At 41.5% G+C, this 24099-nt stretch overlaps 3 protein-coding genes across 9 annotated transcripts in view; 1 reads left to right on the forward strand and 2 right to left on the reverse strand.

Annotated features, from left to right (window-relative positions):
- Positions 1-24099, reverse strand: part of LOC143518338 (uncharacterized) — an 81366-nt gene that overhangs the window by 12812 nt on the left and 44455 nt on the right. Inside the window, exons 3-5 of the mRNA XM_077010774.1 lie at positions 11787-11837; positions 7376-7693; positions 5891-5904 (exon numbers count right to left, since the gene is read on the reverse strand). Coding sequence (XP_076866889.1) covers positions 5891-5904; positions 7376-7693; positions 11787-11805 — 351 coding nt within the window. The 5' untranslated portion in view covers positions 11806-11837. The remainder of the gene's footprint in view (positions 1-5890; positions 5905-7375; positions 7694-11786; positions 11838-24099) is intronic.
- On the forward strand, positions 12760-17763 carry LOC143518401 (uncharacterized). 5 transcript variants are annotated; one of them, XM_077010869.1, is made up of 12 exons: positions 12761-13202; positions 13640-13686; positions 14244-14392; positions 14554-14773; positions 14859-14934; positions 15032-15318; positions 15427-15456; positions 15543-15643; positions 16203-16268; positions 16924-17129; positions 17267-17366; positions 17488-17762. In XM_077010869.1, exons 2-12 carry the CDS (start codon positions 13675-13677, stop codon positions 17699-17701), a joined length of 1461 nt encoding a protein of 486 aa, XP_076866984.1. In that variant the 5' UTR covers positions 12761-13202; positions 13640-13674; the 3' UTR covers positions 17702-17762. The 5 variants fall into 5 exon arrangements, with proteins under 5 accessions (XP_076866986.1, XP_076866984.1, XP_076866985.1 ...); XM_077010870.1 differs by having other exon boundaries at positions 13645-13686; XM_077010871.1 differs by lacking the exon at positions 15427-15456 and having other exon boundaries at positions 12760-13202; positions 17488-17763.
- LOC143518404 (uncharacterized) lies at positions 19157-23018 on the reverse strand. 3 transcript variants are annotated; one of them, XM_077010878.1, is made up of 8 exons: positions 22562-23018; positions 22084-22125; positions 21152-21837; positions 21002-21047; positions 20820-20911; positions 20573-20683; positions 20187-20460; positions 19157-19899 (listed from the first exon to the last, which is right to left on the reverse strand). In XM_077010878.1, exons 2-8 carry the CDS (start codon positions 22093-22095, stop codon positions 19705-19707), a joined length of 1416 nt encoding a protein of 471 aa, XP_076866993.1. In that variant the 5' UTR covers positions 22096-22125; positions 22562-23018; the 3' UTR covers positions 19157-19704. The 3 variants fall into 3 exon arrangements, with proteins under 3 accessions (XP_076866993.1, XP_076866991.1, XP_076866994.1); XM_077010876.1 differs by having other exon boundaries at positions 22084-22130; positions 22562-23017; XM_077010879.1 differs by having other exon boundaries at positions 19843-20048; positions 22084-22130; positions 22562-23016.

The raw sequence follows: 24099 nt of genomic DNA on the forward strand, positions 1-24099 counted from the left end.
ATATACAAGGAGCAAAACAAGACACAGCTGACAGGGATCAAGACACGGGCGTGGTGAACAGACTGAGACCGGGGCAACAAACAAGCAAGGCGGGGTTAGGAGCATGGAATAACAGAAAACACGAGGAACAGACATTGGAGTGACAGCGGGGAGAGGGGGGCGTAGCCCTACGTGACAATACCCCCCCTCAAAGCGTGCCACTCCGGGAGACGCAAGGGCAGACAGGACAGGAACCAGACTAGGACAGGACAGGGAACCACGGAACACGGCGAGGGACAGGGACAGCTGACACAGGACAGGACATCATAGGACAGACTGGAGGGACAGGACTAGACAAAACAGGACGAGGGACCTGGGGCATAGCAGGGACCGGAGACAGGGAGACTGGCCAAGAGCTGGGTTGGGACAAGGCGTGACAGGGGACACATGGAGACCGGACAGGACAAGGGCGAGGCACAGGAGCAGGGCTGGACAGGACAGGACCAGGAGCAGACATGGGAGTGGGGCTAGGGGACAGGGCAGAGGAAAACACGGAGGCAAAGACACCATGAACAACAGAGACAGGCACAGGCACAAAGCGGGTCACTACTTGGGGAACAGACACGGGGACAGAGACAGAGAGGACACCACTGGAAACAGACACAGGAACAGGAACACGGACTCGAACAGACACAACCACAGGGACAGGAACCAAAACAAATCCAGGGACGGAGCATGGGAGCAAGGGGAACATGGGCAATGAAATAGGTGTACAGGGCAGAGCAGGGGGCACATAAAGTCCATGCCCAATAGAGGGCAGCACAGTCTCTGGGGTAACAGGTGCGGCCATCTGGCGGGCAGCGGGAACAGGCGGGGTCCGCAGGCGGGCAGCGGAAACAGGCAGGGTCCGCTGGCGGGCAGCGGGAACAGGCAGGGTCCGCTGGCGGGCAGCGGGAACGGGAACAGGTGGCGACCCATCCTGGGTCGCGGGGACAGGAACCGGCGCGGACGAGACGTCCTTGGGGGGCGGAACCACCGGGCTGACGTTCTCGGGGGGCGGAACCACCGGGCTGACGTCCTCGGGGGGTGGAACCACCGGGCTGACGTCCTCGGGGGGCGGAACCACCGGGCTGACGTCCTCGGGGGGCGGAGTCGGCCACTCTCGCAGCGAGTGTCCACTACTCCCCCCCCAAAAATTCCTCGGCGTCTCTAGGGAAGAGGCTGACAGGATCAGAGGAGGGAGGAGCTCCTTAGGGAAGGCGACTTCTTCAGGCGCTGTGGCGGCGGGGCTCTGAATCGGGGGCGTGGTCTTCCTCCTTCCCCGGTCTGGTCTGTGCCTGGAAGAACATACAGACACAACTGCTTCTCGGTGGCTTTCATTGTGACTCCGCCTCGTCTGAGGTATCGGGAGCTCACAATGGCTTTTGAAAGCCAACCGAGAGCCAAGCCAACGCTCGTCTACATATTCATTCCACCTGCCCGAATCTCGCGCTACAGGTTGCTCCTCCCTGTAGCGTGTATCGAGTCGGGCAGACACATAGCGCTTATCAGGGAGCTCGTCGCTAAAGCTAGAAACTGAAAGTGATTTCGCTTTGTTTTTACAGCGACGATACTCCCCTGTACCCACAGAAAGGGGAATTCCTGTCTCTGGTTCGTTCACGCTGTAATACCGGAGAGTAGAACCGAATTGAACCAGCCAACATCTCATTACAGCGATTGAACTTACCAGAGTCTCGCTCTCTCGCTGTGTCCTTGTTTGATCGATGGTTATGTAACGTAGCTCGTGCTACGGAGCGAGGAGGCGGACACAAATGCTGAGAAGAGCGAGATTTATTAAAGGGCATTCCATCATCGGAGTCCGAGAAACAGTCCAGGGTCATTACAGGAGGGCAGTCGGAATAACAAAGGTACACGGGCATATCCAGACAGGGAACCAAACACGACAGGGAAACACAGAACAGGCAGAAGAATACGGAAAACACAGCAAACTCACAGGCACGTTCCAAACAGAGAACAGGCATGAACAAAACCATCGATACAGACATGGGTGAAACAAAGACTGATATACAAGGAACATAACAAGACACAGCTGACAGGGATCAAGACATGGGCGTGGTGAACAGACTAAGACCGCAACAAACAAGCAAGGCGGGGTTAGGAGCACGGAATAACAGAAAACACGAGGAACAGACATTGGAGTAACAGCGGGGAGAGGGGGGCGTAGCCCTACGTGACAGAATTACATGTAATATTTTACTGAAACATTTTACAGAAACATCTTAGTCAGTTTTACTGTAATCTGCTTCATTTGGACATTTTTTTTATCTGTGCATTTTTGGCAACATACTGTTGTAAGTACCATGCTAAAACAGCAGGTGGCAGTACCACTGGCAACACATTGAACACGCTTGCTTTGACAGAAGAAAGGGTGTGTCTAAAGCAGAGACCGTGGGTGCATCTCAATTCATGGGCTGCAGCCCACAAAGTGCGTATTTGTAGGCCTGTTACGTCACTGCGCTGCGCCGCGCCGAAGGCTGTCCCAATTCGTGGACTCCTTCTTATGCGGCCGACGAATGTAGCCTTGAAAACCCCGAAAACAAAGGATGCATCTGAGTATTCTTCGCGTCCCACAATATCCCAGGATTCATTGCTCTATGAACAATAAACAGGCAACATGGCGGAGTCTAGTGTACGGGCCGAAGAATTCGTTTTTAAATGTAGATAATTTTTTTAATAAAACAAATCAGAATAATCTACAAAAAAACCACCAACACACACATCCATATATCATTGTATCTTTGTATTCTGAAAGATATTCACATCTTTGTATTCTGAAAGATAAGAATTTTTGTCATGTGTTCACATTAGTAACATTAAAATGGCCTGCGTCAACGGATAATGCCTAGTTCTTCAGTAAAAATAAACAATAAAAACAGAAAGAAAGCGGTTTCTAGCTCCATTTTGTCGGACAGCTCGCTAGCACGTATGTAACGTATGTAACACGTATGTAATGGGGCAGACTAGACTGTCTCTTTTAACAGCTGTCACATCACATTCGATATTAGCCCTTGCCATGCACCTGGCAGTTTTCAGCTGAAATGTCTCTGCAGCCAGGATCCACTGCAACCAGGAGGGACATTTGATCATGGGGCCGATGATCATACACCTTCCAGCTCCAGACTGAAAAAAGTTCCTTAGTGGGGTTGAGGAAAGGTGAGTAGGGTGGGAGGAAAAGGAACATCACTCTTGGATGGTCTGTAACCCAGTTCGTGATGACATGAGAATGACAGAATGCTACATTATCCCATCATAAATGTCCTCGTGTTTCCTCCCACCTATTCCTTTTCTACATCTGGAACCAGTTGTTGGTAGAGTTCATTCAAAAACAAAAGAAGGAGGTCACTGTTAGGGACCAATCTGGCTTTTGTGAAGGACCAAACCAGCACTTGAGATTGCAGAACAAATTGTTATATTTGCTCCTCTCTGACCGGGTACATTACTGTACTTCATTTTATTTCATTGATCTATATGTGCAAAAAATGCATTTAAAAAATTTAAGGGTTTGAACCTTAGGTTTTCATTTTTGACATGCTGTGTGCAAGCATTTGTAAATAAGACAAAAATGGTCCAGAATTTTGTTATTGGATTTATAGTTTGTTAATCAAACAAATTGGGCTATGGGAGTTGACCACAAGTACTGGGGACCTTAAATTAAATTTATATCAAATTGGGTTAATTTGACACTGTCTAAACTTCCGCCATTTCGTAGGTAATTTTATGAGACTGATTACTAAATAGTAATAGTGTGGATTGATTTGCCACAAACTTCCCATAGTTGTTTAGCAATCCCAAAAATGACCTTAACTCACGTTCTGTGGCGCTGGTGTGTTTACTATGGCTTTCATTTTGTTACCCGTTGGATGAAGACCTTTTGTGTCAATTTTGTACCCTAGGTACTCCACTGAGTCTTGTTTGTTTACTCTTTATTCCGTGCTTTTCCAGTCTGTCCATCACTTCATCTAGTATTTCCAGGAGTTTTTCTTTGGTAGGTGCTGACACTAGAATATCATCTAAGAAGCACACAACCTTCTCCATGCCATGCAGTATCTGGTCCATTGTGTGTTGAAACACAGTGGGAGTCGTGGAAACTCCATAAGCCAGACGATGGTACCTAAACAGGCCCTTGTGAGTGCTGATAGTCAGATACTGCTCCGACTCAGGATCAAGTGTTAGCTGTTGGTAGTCAAAGGACAAGTGTAGTTTACTAAAAACTAGCCAGTGTAGTGAATAGATCTTCTACATTAGGGTGGGGATACTCCTCTGGAAGTATGCATCTATTCACCGTCACTTTGTAATCTTCGCACAATCTCACTTCTTTATCTCGTTTTGGTACGACTACCAAGGGTGCTGCCCATTCACTCCTTTTTACAGGTGAGATAATTCTGTTTTTCTGTAGTCGTTCAAGCTCTTTATCAACTGCTTCCCTTAAAGCATACAGGACAGGACACTTTACGTTTCAAAGGGCAATTCTGCAGTTGTCCTGCATATAGCAATTCTGGTGACACATAAGCTCCTATATCCACTTGCATGTTCACTGGTATCCCAGACAAATCCACCTTCACAAAAATACCATCCGTACTACCTTATGCAGTGTAGACTGTGAACAAGTCCAGTCGTACATCATCACAATCAGCAGAGTGATCCTGTGTTCTTGTGTCTGTGACCATGTGTTTTGTCCCTTTTTTGTTTGCATTTACACATTCTTTTTAAGTGTCCCATTTTTCCGCATTTGTGAGAGGTTTCAGAGCAGTAGTAATAGTCATTTGGCTGATGATTGTCTTTGCCACATCGACAGCAATGCTGTTTCCTCTCAGTACATTGTCCACCTCTTGAAACATCCTGTTGAGTTTCCATGAACTTTTACCTTTTTTGTATGGTCGCTTTTCATTTTCAGTGTTGGAGACTTTGTGTACTGTTTCCTTTGGCTTTTCCAATTCCAATGCCAGAGCAATGTCACAAGCTTTTTTGAAAGTTAAGTCTTTTTCTGACAACAGTCTCTTGTGATACTTTTCCCCTGAGAGACCACAGACAAACTGATCGCTCAGTGCATCACTCAGAAACGGTCTGAACTCACAGGTGCTTGGTAATTTCTTCAATGCAAGCATGTAATCAGAATCAGGTTCGCCGTGCTGGCTTTTCCTTTGTTTATTTGCCGCGAAAACACGTACACCGGCATAGTTTTACTAATGAAAGTTTGAAAACGCATTTCAGTGTTGTGGATTCTTCTACTTAGTACCTTCGTCGCCACTGTAATATCACCATAATCACTGTAGAAGACAGCCTCAACCAATAGTTATTGTACTACTCTGAACAACTTCAAACGTATCCTGGGTCCTTTTACACATGACATCAGAAAATTATGGTAGTGAACAGTGATATCACTCCCATCAGAAAACTGTTTTGTTTGGAGTGTGTGACTGAGAGTGTATTAGTGTGTGTTTGTGTATGATTTGTGTTACTTTTTCAGCAGAGAAGCGTGACATGTACTAGACTGTGTGAGACTCCAGTAATGATGATTCACTGATGACACAAGTCATCAATAACAAATTAACACATTTTCCATTCAAAAAACACATTATCCATTCAAATAACACATTACCCATTCAAATAACACATTATTCAGTCTAACACTGACATTGCTTCCAGCAACAATCTCTACAGATTTAGACTATTGTGTGCTCTGGTTGCCATGGTAAACTACACTGTTTCAGCAATGCAAAAGTGTACAGGTGCATTATGGGAGAGAAGCTGACAGATGGAAGTCAAAAGCCCGTCAGTAAGATTATCAGAATAACTGGATTAAACATTTACATATGTAATAAGTATTTGAATAAAATGTTTGTTTCCTTACCAAAGTTAAAGAATCTGTGTAAAACAAGAGAAGGAGACACAATGTTAGATGAAACAGCACAATAAATACTTTAACACAACATCTCCCCCTCTTCCTCTCTTCCTGATCTCCATACTGACTCTACTCATGTGGGCTGTAATGTTTCATCCTTCACTGCTACACTGTCACCCTCTGCTTTCAGCTCCATGAAGATGTTCAGTTACACAATTAAACACCTACAGCATCCTAAACACATAGAAGTGGTTATATTCTAAATTCATGTATTACATATACAATCTTCAAACTTATTAACCAGTATTATGGTCCTCTATTAATAATGTAACAGATAAAGCAACACACAGTTACAAAACAGCTGTTCTCAAAGTCGACTGCACATGAGTGTACCCAGATTAACAGCTCTATGGGTTCAGCAGTTCTATAAATCTGTTATCAGAACTGCTCCTGATATCTTAGATTAGTCTAGATTAGTTTAGATTTTGGCCGGTCATAGATGCCCAGTGCATGAATCCTCAATTAGGGCTGCATTAGCTACACTGTGTGTCTGCAACTGCTTTACAAGTCAAACATTTGATTAGGGAAGCACCAGAAGCACCAGAAGCTCAGCCCCTTTCTCCATTATAAGTGAGCTGTTATAAACCAGTTTAAGTCCTGGCGTTCACACCTGCTCTCTGTTTAACTCCAGTATGGTGTGGAGAAGGAGGCCCACTGGATTCTTCTCTTCATGATGTCCAGCAGTGTGATGGAAGAGTGGAGATGGGCCCCCACACCAAGTCATTTTAAACTACTGTGCAGCAACTGTGTAAAAGGAGCTGCAGTCCTGGTTTCTCTTTCTGTTGGAGGAGATCTGCTGCTATTGTGGATCTCCAGAAACATTCAGCTCTTCAGTCTCCATTAATGTCTGAGGTCATCAAAAGTCTTTTCATCAGTCCACATCTGCTTTGTATGCAGCTGTGTGTAAAGACTCTGTGTAAAGCTGAAGCTGATTCAGAGAGTCTCGGCTTCACAATCACCTCACCTGAAGTGGATTCTTCTACCACACTGTTTACATGGAAATGTTTAGAATAGACTCATACCAGTTTTATGTAAATGCTTATAATAGTGTCACACCAGTTTGATTTCAGTCAGTGTGTCTTAGGTCTTTTTCAGAATGTGTAGTAAAATGTAAAACATTTATGTTGTTCTGCTCATAGTTCACATCCAGCTGTGTTGTGCTGGGTCATAGTTCACATCCAGCTGTGTTGTGCTGGGTCATAGTTCACATCCAGCTGTGTTGTGCTGGGTCATAGTTCACATCCAGCTGTGTTGTGCTGGGTCATAGTTCACATCCAGCTGTGTTGTGCTGGGTCATAGTTCACATCCAGCTGTGTTGTGCTGGGTCATAGTTCACATCCAGCTGTGTGTGCTGGGTCACTGAACCTCATTTATTCTGAGATGAGACTGATGGTGATGTAGAGATTATGTAGAGTGGAGCTCTGGAATACTCACCTACGTCTACTGTGAGCTCCTGTGTTGTGTCTCCACTGGTCACCTGACACAGGTAATGTCCTATGTCAGACTCTCTGCAGTCTCTCAGCTGTAAGGAGACGTTTCCTCTCTGCAGCTCCTCTGTGAACAGACTCACTCTGTCCTCGTAGCCCCTCCCCTCTGTCACCTGTCCATTCTTATAGAGACAAACACAGTCTGTCCCCTTAAACCACCTGATCTCCATGGCAACAGCACTGGTTTCAGGAGACAGGTGACAGGAGAGAGTGACAGCATAGCCATACTGATACTCTTTACGGTGGCAAATTAGTTTAAACTCATCTGTTGGAAAACAAACACACACAAATGATTTTGATCTCCTGTGTTTCCTGATTAAGCTTACTACACTGATTCTGTGATTTCTCTCTGAGTTTAAATTCATGTTGGATACAACACTCCCTCACACACATAATAAACACAGAAAGTATTTGATACTGTAACCTCCCAGTACATTACAGTTTTTCTCAGTCAATTTGGTACATTTCTCAAATCATGGTTTACATTGGCATCAAGTGTATTTCTCAAAACTGTGACAGTGAGTGCGGTGTGAAGGACGAGACACGAGTCCTATGTGGCAGCAGACGTCACTTTTAATAACATTAATAGCCTATAGATAAAAAAACAAACATACACGGAAATGTGTAGACTCAGACAACGACGAGCACAGGACACTGCGTGAACGCACATTAAATAGACAAACCACATAAACCCCACGTGATGGACGAGATGAGCCACAGGTGAGACGAATCAGCACAAGACGTAACCGCACCCACGGAGATCCGCTGACACAGACAAGCAGACGCAGACAACGTAAACACACGCCCAAACGGAGGGGTCGGGGACCTCAACATGACAAAAACAGTTAGTGCAAACAGAAAACTCAATGAAATTCCCGCAAAAGCATACAGTATACTTCACTCAAAATTCTGTTTTTGCCTCAAAAGCAAATATTTAGGTCAATCAATTTATCAGTGCCATCAGAATATCTAGTCTGTGTGCCATCGCACACTGGACCGGAATCAAATTTGTACAGCAATATTGTTTGACTGTATTGTTCGCACTGCAATTTGTTGACAAAACAAATTTGATTGAAATTCAGAAAAGACAGAGAGGTGACTGGAAAAACTGCAAAATTAGAAACTTACTCATTACTTACACATTCAAAACAACCTGAGCACATACAGCCTCCTCTTGCTGAGGTGTGAAAACAGAACCTCCGTATGCTAGTACGGCACGCGGCCTCGTTCACTATAGTACCGCCGTTTGGCAGAGCAAGCACAACGTGAGAGTGCACTATAATAAAACACAATGAAAGCAGAATAGCAGAACAGAACAGCGGAACAGAGTTACAGCAGAACAGAACAGCAGCCGGAGCAAAGCCCGACACGGCGAAACTGATGGTAGGCCCGGTAAAGAGGATGAAGCACCCGGCAGCCCCAAAGTCCAGTATTATTATACACCAGCCAGAATACCCTGTCTGAGGCAACAATCATGAATGTGGATCCAAACCCGCAGACAGTGAACTAGGTAAACCACTGCAAGGATTAAAAGTGTGTGACAGCAATTAAAACCCAGAGGAGCCACTGCAGAATGCTGATCACCGGGTAAAACTCCCTGAACACAATATGAAAAGGACCTCAGGAGAACGTAGGCAAAACAAGGATCCCAAACGTGGCCTCAACCGAGATCGCTCGCAGGCGAACAGCAGCCAAACAAATGCTGATGGCCGGGCAGAACAGCGTAGGACAGCCAGAACGTGCATCTGACAGTGTCGGCGCCCTGAATTTAAAGCCCATCACTAACGTGGGACGACAAAACAGCGTGATGACGTCAACAACAATGCAGTGTGATTGCAGCACGTGTAGAGGTGCCGAAGCACCACTACACATCCACCCGCTTGCGGTTTTCCTGCATATTACCTAACCAGCAGCTATTTGATCACTGGTGAAAATGGTCCATTATGGTTCTCCTTCCCGGTGCTACCTAGCCGGGATGGTGCTTCTCTTTCGACAGAGCCACTCTGAGGCTTGCTTATCAAGGTACTGGCAGTTAACCCTATTGTGTGAGCCTCGAGATTCGTGGGGTTTTTCCTCTTGAAAACTACTCCATATATTTTATCACCTGTTTCCACTACAAGACATGTAGTCTTTCTCGTAGTCATATAAAAAAATCCCATACAGAAATCGCCATTTTCTCCCAACTTTTGTTGTCGTAATTTTGCAGGGTAGCATGGCGAGCAGGAGCACTAAACAAGAAATGACATGACGGACCATGAGGTGCCGTACGCTTCTGCCAGCTAATATAAAACTAGTGAAAAAAATTGATTTCATATCAGTCCATAAGACATATATAAATTGACAAACACGAATCCTATCTATAATTTCAGAACATTTTAGTAAATTTTCTAAACTAAACTATAGTTACAGTTAGTTATTGTTTTTTTCTTTTAATTACCATTATTATTTATTTCAGTTAACGAAAATGTTTTTTCAATATCAGTTTTTATTAACAATTATAACCTGGCTTCCCAGTCCCGTGTTGTCTGCCCTAGCCCCGCCTTGTTTTCCCGTTTCCTTGGTTTCCTTTCTGTCCGTCACACCCTTGTCCTCAGTGTTTCCTGCGTCTCGTTTCACTTCCCTGTTTAGTGTATTTAATCCCCTCTGTTTTATCCCTCGTTGACGGTCATTGTGTTGTGAGTACTCCCTTGCCTTGCCTCGCCTTGCCCTGCTCTGTCTTATGTCTATCATATTCTAGTTTATGTTCTCGTCCGTGCTCCGTATCTGTTTCAGTTTTTCTTGCTCTGTCTCTGTGTCGGTTCGTTATCTCTTCTCGTTTCCCCTTCTACCCGGTCTAGTTTGTTCATTCCTGTAGTTCTCCCTACGCCTCTATTTTCCTCTCAGTTAAGGAAATAACTGTTCCTTAGTTATTACGTTAGTATCTGGGTTTTTGTCTGTCATTTACGGTTCTATGTGTATATCTCCTTTTTTCCAGTCCTGATGTTTAGTTCTGTGTGTTGTGCTTTCGGTTTCGTGTCTTTCATTTTGTGTTCCCTGTCTACTGACTCGTATGAAAATAACGAACAGGCTTTAATAATATCACGAGAAACACACAAGACAATATGAGCAGTAATATGGACACAAAGCAGTACGAAACCTTTCACAAACACGTAACGTTACAATAGACCACTACTCTAAACATAACGAAGGACAAGGTAAACCTACAAGAACTGAACAAACACGGAGGGAAGGGTAAATCGTACAACAAGAACAACACATGAATACAGGCATCAGAACACGAAAGAAATCCATACAAGGGAGCAGGCTACTAAACACAGTAAGGGGATTGAATGTAAAGGCTAACCAAAACTACATGAGCACAAGGAGAATACACAAGGGAGCAGGCTACGATGGACAGCGAGGGAAACAGAACATAAGAGCCAAGCAATGTTACGTGAACACAAAATATAATAACACAATAAGCGCGGGGAAGGGAATACAGTGAACACACTAACAACAGACAACAAGAAAGCCCAGAGGCAAAAGACACGGAGAGAGTAGACCTCAAGGAAGACACGAAACACTGTAACACCCAGGACAATGACCGACAGGGAACAAAGGAAACGACGGGGAATATATACGTGGAAACACTAAGGAATAACACAAAACAGGTGAGTAGAGTACAACAGGGGCGTGACAGACAAAAGGGAAACCTAGGAAACGGGAAAACAAGGTGGGGCTAGGGTAGACAAACGCGGGACTGGGGCGGAGGGCGGAGCTGGACGTAACAATGACTTACATGTAAAACATGGTCCACAATTGTTGCCCTTATTTCACCGTTTTGTCCCCTCAGCATTACACCACACAGTCTTACGCCTCTTCTTGGATGTTCACCCTGTACATGGCCTCATGTTTCCATTATGAGACTTTGTGATATTGCAATGTTTAGCGTCCATACATGTTTGCCTATTACAGTAAAGGTTCATGAGACGCACCTCTGACCTATGGTTGCGACCATTGGTTGATCTAAACCTTCACAAATTCCCTTTCTTACTGTAACTGAATGTTCACCTGCGAATAATTTAATCAAGTTAGGGTAAAATTACCAAAATGTAACAACAAAAAAAAAAAAAAGTAAAATGATGCCTTAGAGATTATGACAATATGTTCAGCACTTTTGCATGTAATGACCTAGGCGATGAACTAAAGACTAAATGTTTTGGAGGGTAAGACAATTCAACAGACAAGGAGATGTGGAGATTGAATGAACAGTTTTGAGAATTTCAATTCTGATCTGAGAAATGAACCAAATCGACTGAGACAAACTATAATGTAAGTGAAATGATGTTCTGGACCGATGAACTCTGGAAGTGACTTACTGATACTCGCAGATGCCATCTTGATCTCCTACAGGTTCAAACTCATAAAATCTGAGAGAGAGAGAGAGAGAGAGAGAGAGAGAGAGAGAGAGAGAGAGATAGTAAGTGTAGGAGTGGTCGGATGTGTTCCTGTGGGGGATGCAGGATCTGGTGTTCTTCCATAAAACAATTGTTATATTGTATAACCTGCACTGATCTATTTGAGAAGTGAGTTCTTTTAAATTCTTACTAAGTATAATTTGGAGTCAGATATTTTATAAGTTTTATGCACGTCAATCCTTCTTCTGAACCTGTTTTCTGTCCTTGGTTGTAGGCAAGCAGGCAGGTTAGTTCCTCATAACTAAACTCCTCATAACTCTCATAACTAAAACCCCTACATTAGTATTTTCTGTACTAAGGTGGATTGTTTAATCGTGTTTGTCTTGTTGGTGACTAGCGACTAGCAGGTCACTCAGACGCCATAATGAAAATCCAGTTGGTGGATCAAAATAAGGAAGAGAGTACGGCCGCCGATACTAAGACAGGATAGTATCTTAAAATCTCAGTTGCAATGAGGCTGGCTGAGCGCTCATGGTGACGACCATTACTAGCGTAAGGGAATAACTACACGAGGGTCATTATTTGCTCAGGGAAAATCGTACCGGTACGTGGCGAAGTAGGCACCCAACATAGTAGTCCGTGGCGAGTGCAGCACAAGAACAGCCAAAAATGTAATCCTAAATTATACAAGGTCTCTCGGTAAGAACAGTAAAAATGGGGAACAGAAACATGAAACAAAATAAGGGGAAGCCTGAGGGTAATGCAATGAAATACACAACACCCAATGTTAATTTTATGATAACAAATTAAGGCTCAGAAAGTGTTGAACAATTTTCAAAATGGGTTTCAAATTTTGGTTTTCCAGCCAAGGGGTCATTTAGCATAGAGCAATTAAGAATGCTAAGGGAGAGACTGGCTGAAGGGTATGGAATCAGATTTGTGCCAAAATTATCAAGCAAAACTTCTTAAATAGCAAACAAAATCAAGAACTCACGAGAGAAATAATGTTACTGAAGTGATAAAAATGTCAGCTCAAAAGCAAAACTCATTATCAAAAGTGTAAATGAACACTGGTTTACAGTATTGCGGAAATAAATTGTTTTGCAAATAATATGTGCCCTTGCTTGCGGTTCTCTTTGCTTGTTTCTCACTGACCAGACGTTTGCTCTCGTTGTCACGTTTGCGTTTGCGCTGCCTGACTTTTTGTTTGCAATTCTGACACAAAGATCTCGCGTGGGCGGGGTTTTCTAGGGGTGCGTTCTCATTGGCTAATGGGAAACTCGGTGACCCAGAAGAAGTTGTTTAGCACAGCAGGCGCGAAAATTCCTGTACGGACATTTGAGGACATTTGAACTCACAAAACAACTTTATTAGTGTGTAAGTATTGGTCTGTTTTCATTGTATCTGCTGTACCAGACATATTGTTTTGTTAAGTTTGAATTATATATAAGATATATAGAGAGGTGTTCGCTTTAAAATAATGAACTAACTAGAAATCTATCATTGCTAGCTAGCTAATTATCATCTATCTATCTATCTATCTATCTATCTATCTATCTATCTATCTATCTATCTATATATATATATATATATATATATATATATATATATATATATATCCACCGTGATTGCTAGTGTATCTATAACGATTCCTTGCTTGCTTACTAGTTAGCTATTAATCATGATTTCTAGCTAGCTAGCGCACTGTTATTGACCAAGTGAACAAGTGAACAGACACGCTCGCACACAGACGTGTCATCTCTGGGTAGATATGCAAATTCATGCAATGACAGTTTTTGTTCTTCTCTCTGTAGAGCAGTTGTGACCTCTGAGGAGAGCCTGAGCCAAGATGCAGTCCCAGGTAGGTCAATTATGGTCTGTTTTAAAGGATTGGCTTATGTATAACGATGTCAAAAATGGCTCCAGTTTGCATCTATGAGCCGATTTAAGGACGATATTATGATTTTTATATGGTGTAGTTTGCGAGGTTGTTTAGTCCAGTCTAGTATCAGTCAGGCCCTGGTAAAAATGTTTTGATACCTCTTCTTAGACCAGTGTCTCTCAATCCTTTTCCTGGAGACACAATTTTCTGCATATTTTAGTGCCCCTTTTGCTCCCAAAACACCTACAGCAAATAATGAGGTCATTATCCAAACATTTCTAAGATGAAGTGGGTGCATTAAAGACAGGAAAAAATGTAAAATCTTAGGACAGCCTCATACCTGTTGCATCAATATCACCTGCAGCTGCAGCTAAAATACAACAAATTGTTGTGGTAGCTACTTATCTGAAAGTACATATTGGTTTTAAGTGTATTGGTGAATTTGTACAGTTTAGAAGCTGTGATTTGTCCAATATCAACAGATGTTGGCATATAAAATGCAGTTGCTATTAAACTGATCCATCTTGACTCTCCAGCAAGGCTCTACCCCCGTTACTGAGGTTGCCACAGCATCTGTACAGAACATACTTTCAATTTTGAGCCAGTCACTGGGCAATGCCAGCACAGATAACAGTCAGGCACAGAGTTCAGGGCAGCGTCCGAGCATGGATCAAGAAATGTCCAGGTTTAACATTTGAAATACTTTTGAATAATAGTATGTATAACACATTAGTGACTGCACTTTGTGCATTGTAAATGCAAATAGAAATGCATTTTTAATAATTATTTAATTTATTGGAACATACAGTACAGTAAGGTTTGCTAAATGTTAAACATTCGTTGCAGGTGTTTTCCTGGATTTTTTAGGCGGGGATCAAAGCGAACGTCAGTAAGATTTAATACACCAGCAAAGGTAGCCAAACAATGGAACCCATTTAATTTCACAGTTTTTCTTCTTCACAAAAACTGTGACTCAACACCCACACCAGTTCAGGACTTGCAGCATATGCAAGCTGGTCTGGGGAAAAGAACGCTTTGTATGCCCAAGGACATGACACATTTAGAGGTGATCTTTCTTTAATTATCTAACATGTCTTTGTCACAAAAATTGTCATTAAATGAACTGTTGAGGCTCATAATCTATATCTTAGGTCTCCAGCTTGTTTAAAAGTACATATCCAAAGATGAAAACAAGCACTGGAGGATGGCTTCTGTACAAAGCAGCTGGTATAAAATATATAATTAAAATTATGTATGTATGTTGTGATGGAGTTATTGTTTATAGTTAGAAATATTTCTAATACCTCATTTAATTTTTCAACAGGTGGAAACGGAAGACGTCATCTATCTGTAGTATCCCCTGAATCAGAGGGATACACCGGAAGTACAATCAGAAGTGCTTCTGGCTCGGGGAAAACCATTCTTTACATTGTTCCTTTACAGGAAGAATTTGATCTAACACCTCTTCCCTACGATGCCCAGGAGTTTTCACTCATGCCAAAGGCTGAATGCAAGAATTGCTTTAAAAGTATGCCTTTGCAGCTCCTTGCCCTCCATGTGAACCAATGTAAAGCCCAGGAATCTGACACACTTTCAGATTCTGAACCAGAGGTAAAAAAAAAAACTTACCTCTTTGTACTTTGTACTTGTGTTGTCACTGTAGTAAGTGTTTTCTAGAAACATGGGTAACAAGTAACTTTCACAAACCTGTTTGTTTAGGTAACTGAAGTATTCTCTTCTGAGAATAAAGTAAGTTGCTTCTTATATGGGGTCAAAAACCTTATTGTTCAGGATGTTTTCAATATTCTGTAATTTATTCTGTCTTTTTGTTATAGCCATCAGAAGGGAAGTGTCCTATATGCCAGAAGGAATATCCAACAGTAGAGTTGGAACTACATGCAAGTGTCTGTGGGGACTGGATGAGTAACTTGGACAGGTATCATTTCAGCCAGGACAACCTGGCATAAGACATATGCTCACACGTTGCCTGCTTGTTCTCCTCAACCAATAGTGATATTACTATTAGGGATAACTACTGTTGTGTGATGTTTGTGTGATATGTGTTGGACTGCAGATGGATTAAGGATAAATAACTACATCGTAGCAGGATACCCTGAATTGTTAGGTGTACATTTGAGATTATTTTTAGAGTCCTATGCTTCACACTTTATCTTGACAGGAAGGATCTCTAATTAATATAGTTTTACATTTTGTTTAGTATCCACAAAAATGAAAATGGTCTGAACCAATTGGTCAAAAAATCCCTAGGGCTCAATCAGCAATATCACACATACCTTACATGCAAAATTAATAAAAATGTATAATTAAATGTATAAATAATCCACCAATGCTTGGCAATGTCTTAGTTAACCTGTTATTTCATTAACTTGTACAAATTAAAATAGATGTTTGATTAATTTAAAAGATGTATTGACTTGCACTGTTTTGTCTACCTTTCTGTTAATGTTAACAGTCATATATTTATTGTTCTGCAGACCAGTATCCTGTCTGGAAGGCAACCCTGCCGAATTAAAGCAACCAGAAAATGAGGAATTTTCATGGTACGTAAAACTCTTATGTTTGATGTTCACACATTAGGTAATTCGATGACTATGATTTCTAGGGTTTATCTGTCATGTTGAGGTCCCCGGCCCCTCCATTTTGGGTGTGTGTTTACGTTGTCTGTGTCTACTCGTCTGCGTCTGTGGATCTCCGTGGGTGCGGTTATGTCTTGTGATCATCCGTCTCACCTGTGGCTCGTCTCGTCATCACGTGGGGTTTACGTGGTCTGTATTTAATGTGCGTTCGCGCAGTGTCTTATGCTCGTCGTTGTTTGAGTCTGCACGTTGTGTGTGTTTTTTGTGCGCTATCCGCGCTTTGTGTGAATAAATACGTTTACATCAGTGCCTGCCGGAGTGGTCTCGTGCCTCGTCCTTCCCACAGCACCGACCGTCACATTATCCCATAAAGTCTGAACTAGCTCGTCCTTAACATTCCAGTCCAGGGCTAAGGACATTTTCGTGGTTAGTCGTAGTTAGTCCACTTCAAACCCCTTAAGTTGGGGTTAGTCCACTTCAAATAATGTTTAAAAATCCTTAGCCCTGGACTACAATGTCATTCAAGTGCAAGTATTCTTGAGACCCCAAAATATGGTGTCTGATAATTTCTGGATGTATTTATTCTCACTTAAAATAATGCGAATTATATTTTTTACAGTAAGGAGGATGTACTGCAATGGCTGGCTGCTCAGGTTGACACGTGCAAAGAGTTCTGCATCTGTGTGTCTAGAATAAATCTCTTGCAACGTGGACTAACACTGTGGCAGCGGCAGAAACACAGCTCACCGGTCAACCCCTTAAAAGTTACATTCATAGGAGAACCTGGTGTTGACACTGGTGCTTTGCGGAAAGAATTTCTAACAGGTCAGGATCATTACATTTTTCAAAGCTCACAGATGAAACTTAAAATTACTGAAAAATATTATTTCAGCCCCTGCCCCTTTTGAGTGTTGAAGGTATTTCTTGCTACTGGATATGGTTTAATTCTGCCTTCTCCCTAGAAATGATTTCTGGCATAAAGACTCGGCTGTTTGAGGGAGAAGATGGCAAGGGAAAAATGCCGAAATACTCTTTAAATGACCTTGACAGTGGCCTGTTTCGGTGCATTTCTTATATTAATTTTTATTTTTTTATTTATTTATTTTAGCTGCATAATTCTACATACACAAGTGCAAGTAAGATGCATGGTTTTTACTCAAACCTTTACTTGCTGTCATTCCAGAGTTGCTGGAGAATTATTTGCTGCAAGTCTTGCGCAGGGTGGCCCAGCACCAAAGTTTTTACAGGAATGGTGCTACAATTTCCTTTTGACTGGAAACCTAGATAACATTACCAAAGATGACATAAATGACCTGGAGTTTTCATCCTTAATCAAGATGGTATGTTATCAAAGGCAACATTCCCAAAATGATGGTCTCAGTGATATTATGGATTAATTGCATAGCCTGGCTGTCGGTGTGATCACTTAAATGCAATAATTTGTATTCATAACATTTTTGTACTTGAGCACAGTGTCATGACATTTTTGCACATCTTGCACAGAACAAATTCTCAACTGTGGCTACACAGGACCTATTGATGAGGACAACAGACAGAAAATAACAAGGTTTGTATTGTAATATACAATGTTATACATATTACAATGTAATATAACCTGTGTCAGTGCTCAGTTATTTTTATAGTGTGGGTAGAGTCTTCCAGGGGAATACTGGTGATCTTATGACCTCTGCTGTAGTGTTACAATCAAACCAAAATGTCGGCTTTGCAAACAAGATATTGTGAAGTGTATTTGATTGGTTAATTTTGTGAGCACATTCGTATTCCCCAAACAAAAATGGTGAACTCACAACTTCCTTTTAGCATCAAATTTATTTAGTGTACATTTTCTAAATGTAGCAAGTTGATAAATTCCATAGTATACGAGCCATGGAATGAAAGTCTGATATTTGAAAATGTTGAAAAAATGGTAAGTGTAATGCTAGAATGTTACATTTAATGGGACTCTGTACATTTCATTGTCTTTTTATTTATTTTCCTCATTGAAGAGCAATTCTCCTGCACTCAGCTGCAAGATGAACAGTCATGCTTAGGCAACTTCGTGAAGGACTACAGCTTTACGGCCTTATAGGGGTGATGGAAAGGAACAGAGAGATTTGCCGTGAGCTCTTTGTGGCTGGTGATGATGACAAGGTAAGCTACCATGATCTCCTGTTCCTCTGCCTTTAAACTTTATAGCTTTTAATATTGTATAAATAATTTTATGTGTTAAAGGAATAAAATGAGTGTGACATGTAAAAGTTTTGAGTCATAGAGTTGTCTTCCCTTACTTTGATGTGTTTTTCAGGTGGACTCGTACTACATTGTGTCACATTTGGCCCCAACAATGAGCGAAAGCGGGACACAGAAGCATGTAAAAGAGGCACAAATCCTAAACAACTTCCAGGATTTCCTGCAAGAGCTTGAGGGTAAGTGTTGGTTACACCATAAACTAAAATTATAAGATAAAAACATCATTGTCAATGGCTTATACAATCATTTGTATAAAAGCTTTACAGTGTGAGACAATACATGGACATATTTATTTATTTTACTGTGCTGCTTTGTTCACAGTTCATGCTCATTTTTTCTGCACTGAAAAAGACCACTGAATTAATGTAGTTTGCATTTGCATAAACTCTTTTCAATTACAATTTAAAATACATTCATCATGTTTTGCTGTAATTAAACATGTTCAAAACCATATACAATCTGTTGTATGTATGATATTCCCCTGTACATCATTTGATCCATTTAATTACAATGTCTTTAAAGAATTATTATATTCGTATTGCATTCCTGGCTGGGGTGATCCAGGATTCGTATTTCTGCTCAGCTAATCTGACATTCTCGTTTTTAATTTGTCTAGATGGAACCACTGAAGATGAAGATCCACTTTCTGTACCACAAGTGCTGCAGTGGCTAACTGGGCAGTCACACAGGCACCTACTACTTTCAGAAAGAGAGAACTTTAAGATTGTAGTGCACTTTGATCACACTTGCATAGAACGGATGCCAAGCCACACAATTTGTTATCCACTTGTTAGTGCATGTACGCACACAATCACATTTCCTACTGCACACTTTGTGCAATACTATGAATTTAAAGAAAACATAGCAACAGCAATCAAATGTGGTGCAGGCTTTTATAGAATCTAAAAAGCCTGTTAACCTCTCTAAATGGTTATTAAATGGTCATTACTAAATGTTGGTTTCATAGTAATAAAATATTTTCTTACAACATACTGCGCTATTGATCATTTTATTGTGCAGTGTTTAATACATTTACTATGCCTGTTCCAAATTAATGTAGAATACTCCTGTCAAACTGTTACAAAAAATCCAATAAAATGAATAATACAAAAAGTACTGGCATTCTCTCATATTTACTCCTATCTGTTTTTTATAACAACATTTGCACAACATCAAGAGTCTGAATATAGAGCTCCTTATGAGACATAGCTGATGTCACTGGATTTATTAATCGCTGAAGGATAGATAGTTTCTGGTCTGGCAGGGGGCAAGGGATCTCTAACACAATCACTCCATCCTCTGGGTCAGCATCAGTGCAGTAGTCTGGGAAAAGATGCTCCACTGACTGAAAGAGAGTATGTGTAAGTTAGATCAATATCCACTGCTCAGACAGATAAACCTAATGATATTTTTGGATACTTTCAACCATTCTTTTCTATTAGCTTGCAGTTGTAGTCAGGTCAATCCTAGCTCCTGGCATACTCCACATGATAGCTGGACAAACCGAGTCATTGTCAAATATATGACTGATGTTGGCAATGCCTTAAATCATAAAAAGAACTGCTGGGGAAGATTTTAGTCACAACTTGTTAAAGGGCAAAATATAAAGTGCATACAATGCTTCAAGTGTACCTCTACATCTGGCTCAGCCACAGGTGTTTGGAGGTTCCCAATGTGCCACAGCTGCTCTGGAGAGAGGTTTCCTTCTGTTCTGATGGGATGCCTGTTCCAGCTACTCAGGAAGCACTCCAGGTCAGACTTCAATCGTGGAAGAAACACATAATGCACACAAAAGAGGTGCATTTCATCTGTGCAGTCAACCAACCGCTCTTCTTCCATTGTATGCAGTACATCGTAGTAGTTACAGGTGACAGCTGACCACACATCACACCACAGCCTTTCTATCCTAAATGCAGGAATACAAGAATTAAGTAAATACATTAACAAATACAGCCTATAACATTTGAAGGACACTGCTTATATTTGGTTCTGCTCTAACTGGGAGTGGAGTCTTGTACCTTTGGTTGTGGACACTTTTGCCAGCAATGAAGCTACTACGTCCAGTTCCTCTTACGGAGAACATGCATCGGGCAATGTCCACATTTTCTACTCCCTGGTCACCACGCACTCTAAAATAATGTGTACCAACTTTATTCATAGCACACCACTGATATTTCTAAATATGTTAAAAATGCTAAAGGCTTTTATGGACTATGCTCATTTTTCACAACAGCAGAACAAAGAATAATTTGCAGTAATTCCTACCGTGAGGGCCATCCATATTTGCGGACGCCATCCAAAAAGAAAGAGAATGCTGTTGAGGCTTTGTTGTTGGCAGCAGCATTAAGATATAGTATCTATGTAAAGTATTGGGGGAATTGTATATCATTAAATCTCACCACTGTCGCATGTTCATAAAAAATTTATTTTGTCATGATGAAACTTACCCTTCTTGAGAAACCGTCAATCCCACCAAATATCACAATATTAAATCTAAAGGGACAAAACGACTTTTAATTAAGATGTAAAACCACGTAAACTGAGTGTATGTTGGGAAGGGGGTGGGGGAGGGGGGATTTTGGGAGGGTGACACTTACCTGATTAATTTGTGGTTAGTGTCTACATGAACCAAAGACAAGGGAGCAGGAACACAGTAGCTTCTACGAGCTACAAATCCAAGTTGTATCATCCTGGCTAAAATTCCGGCTCCATCCACCCGATGCATAGTAGCCTTCACCCTATCCCACTGCACACGATGGCCTCTAGCTAACAGCTCGCCTTTGACCAGTCTATAACCAGCATGAGGCATTCTTGATTTTATTGACCTTACAACAAGATCAAGTTCATCATCGGATATTTTGGAATAGCATCCACGAACAGAGAGGCCATGTTCTTTCATCCGCCTGTGAAGTGTTCTTCGTGAAACACCATACAACTTGCCTAAACTCTCTAAAGGTAGTGCACTGGAAAGGAGACTCCCAAGATCATCACAGCCGATTTCCAGACGTGGCCGTCCCACCTTCCCTATAGAGGCAGTAACAATGTCTGACACACTAACTGATGCTTCATTAGCAGACTGATCATGAAAGCTAAGGGTGTTAATCAACTCCTGTAGACTGGTAATAAGTTCCAGTGGAATATTTAGGACGTGTGATGCCATTGTTGCCAAGGAAAGCTCTTGCTGAGCAACGTTCACAAGGTAATCCAGATCTAGTGTTTCATTTCTGAGAATCAAGCTGAATCTTGTTTGGATCCTTTGCAAGATTTCATTACATACTTGATCCTGCAGGCACAGATGTTACCAAATCAGCACAGAGAAACATGTGTGTCTATACAAACACATTTCATTACATGACTCTAAAAAGACTAGCTCACGGATTGTGCTATTTTCTAAAAATGATCTAAAAGTACGTGTATAAGTAGTATGTAGAAATACATAAGCCAAACATAAGCCAAGTTTCTCATTGTATGCCAAAACAGATGTAATGGATTTATCATAATCCTTTAAAACAGACCATAATTGACCTACCTGGGACTGCATCTTGGCTCAGGCTCTCCTCAGAGGTCACAACTGCTCTACAGAGAGAAGAACAAAAACTGTCATTGCATGAATTTGCATATCTACCCAGAGATGACACGTCTGTGTGCGAGCGTGTCTGTTCACTTGTTCACTTGGTCAATAACAGTGCGCTAGCTAGCTAGAAATCATGATTAATAGCTAACTAGTAAGCAAGCAAGGAATCGTTATAGATACACTAGCAATCACGGTGGATATATATATATATATATATATATATATATATATAGATAGATAGATAGATAGATAGATAGATAGATAGATAGATAGATAGATAGATAGATGATAATTAGCTAGCTAGCAATGATAGATTTCTAGTTAGTTCATTATTTTAAAGCGAACACCTCTCTATATATCTTATATATAATTCAAACTTAACAAAACAATATGTCTGGTACAGCAGATACAATGAAAACAGACCAATACTTACACACTAATAAAGTTGTTTTGTGAGTTCAAATGTCCTCAAATGTCCGTACAGGAATTTTCGCGCCTGCTGTGCTAAACAACTTCTTCTGGGTCACCGAGTTTCCCATTAGCCAATGAGAACGCACCCCTAGAAAACCCCGCCCACGCGAGATCTTTGTGTCAGAATTGCAAACAAAAAGTCAGGCAGCGCAAACGCAAACGTGACAACGAGAGCAAACGTCTGGTCAGTGAGAAACAAGCAAAGAGAACCGCAAGCAAGGGCACATATTATTTGCAAAACAATTTATTTCCGCAATACTGTAAACCAGTGTTCATTTACACTTTTGATAATGAGTTTTGCTTTTGAGCTGACATTTTTATCACTTCAGTAACATTATTTCTCTCGTGAGTTCTTGATTTTGTTTGCTATTTAAGAAGTTTTGCTTGATAATTTTGGCACAAATCTGATTCCATAGAACACAGTAGCTTCTACGAGCTACAAATCCAAGTTGTATCATCCTGGCTAAAATTCCGGCTCCATCCACCCGATGCATAGTAGCCTTCACCCTATCCCACTGCACACGATGGCCTCTAGCTAACAGCTCGCCTTTGACCAGTCTATAACCAGCATGAGGCATTCTTGATTTTATTGACCTTACAACAAGATCAAGTTCATCATCGGATATTTTGGAATAGCATCCACGAACAGAGAGGCCATGTTCTTTCATCCGCCTGTGAAGTGTTCTTCGTGAAACACCATACAACTTGCCTAAACTCTCTAAAGGTAGTGCACTGGAAAGGAGACTCCCAAGATCATCACAGCCGATTTCCAGACGTGGCCGTCCCACCTTCCCTATAGAGGCAGTAACAATGTCTGACACACTAACTGATGCTTCATTAGCAGACTGATCATGAAAGCTAAGGGTGTTAATCAACTCCTGTAGACTGGTAATAAGTTCCAGTGGAATATTTAGGACGTGTGATGCCATTGTTGCCAAGGAAAGCTCTTGCTGAGCAACGTTCACAAGGTAATCCAGATCTAGTGTTTCATTTCTGAGAATCAAGCTGAATCTTGTTTGGATCCTTTGCAAGATTTCATTACATACTTGATCCTGCAGGCACAGATGTTACCAAATCAGCACAGAGAAACATGTGTGTCTATACAAACACATTTCATTACATGACTCTAAAAAGACTAGCTCACGGATTGTGCTATTTTCTAAAAATGATCTAAAAGTACGTGTATAAGTAGTATGTAGAAATACATAAACCAAACATAAGCCAAGTTTCTCATTGTATGCCAAAACAGATGTAATGGATTTATCATAATCCTTTAAAACAGACCATAATTGACCTACCTGGGACTGCATCTTGGCTCAGGCTCTCCTCAGAGGTCACAACTGCTCTACAGAGAGAAGAACAAAAACTGTCATTGCATGAATTTGCATATCTACCCAGAGATGACACGTCTGTGTGCGAGCGTGTCTGTTCACTTGTTCACTTGGTCAATAACAGTGCGCTAGCTAGCTAGAAATCATGATTAATAGCTAACTAGTAAGC

The sequence above is a fragment of the Brachyhypopomus gauderio genome, chromosome 7, assembly GCF_052324685.1.
Source record: "Brachyhypopomus gauderio isolate BG-103 chromosome 7, BGAUD_0.2, whole genome shotgun sequence".
NCBI classification, from domain to species: Eukaryota; Metazoa; Chordata; class Actinopteri; order Gymnotiformes; family Hypopomidae; genus Brachyhypopomus; species Brachyhypopomus gauderio.

Bases quoted from the DNA above. Each gene is read 5' to 3' on its own strand.
- LOC143518401 (XM_077010869.1), top strand. The intron at 15,319-15,426 runs GTAAAAAAAAAA...CTGTTTGTTTAG, and splicing joins TTTCAGATTCTGAACCAGAG to GTAACTGAAGTATTCTCTTC. The intron at 17,130-17,266 runs GTCAGGATCATT...CCTTCTCCCTAG, and splicing joins GCGGAAAGAATTTCTAACAG to AAATGATTTCTGGCATAAAG.
- LOC143518404 (XM_077010878.1), bottom strand. The intron at 21,048-21,151 runs GTAAGTGTCACC...TTGTCCCTTTAG, and splicing joins ACTAACCACAAATTAATCAG to ATTTAATATTGTGATATTTG. The intron at 19,900-20,186 runs GTACACTTGAAG...ACTCTCTTTCAG, and splicing joins TGGCTGAGCCAGATGTAGAG to TCAGTGGAGCATCTTTTCCC.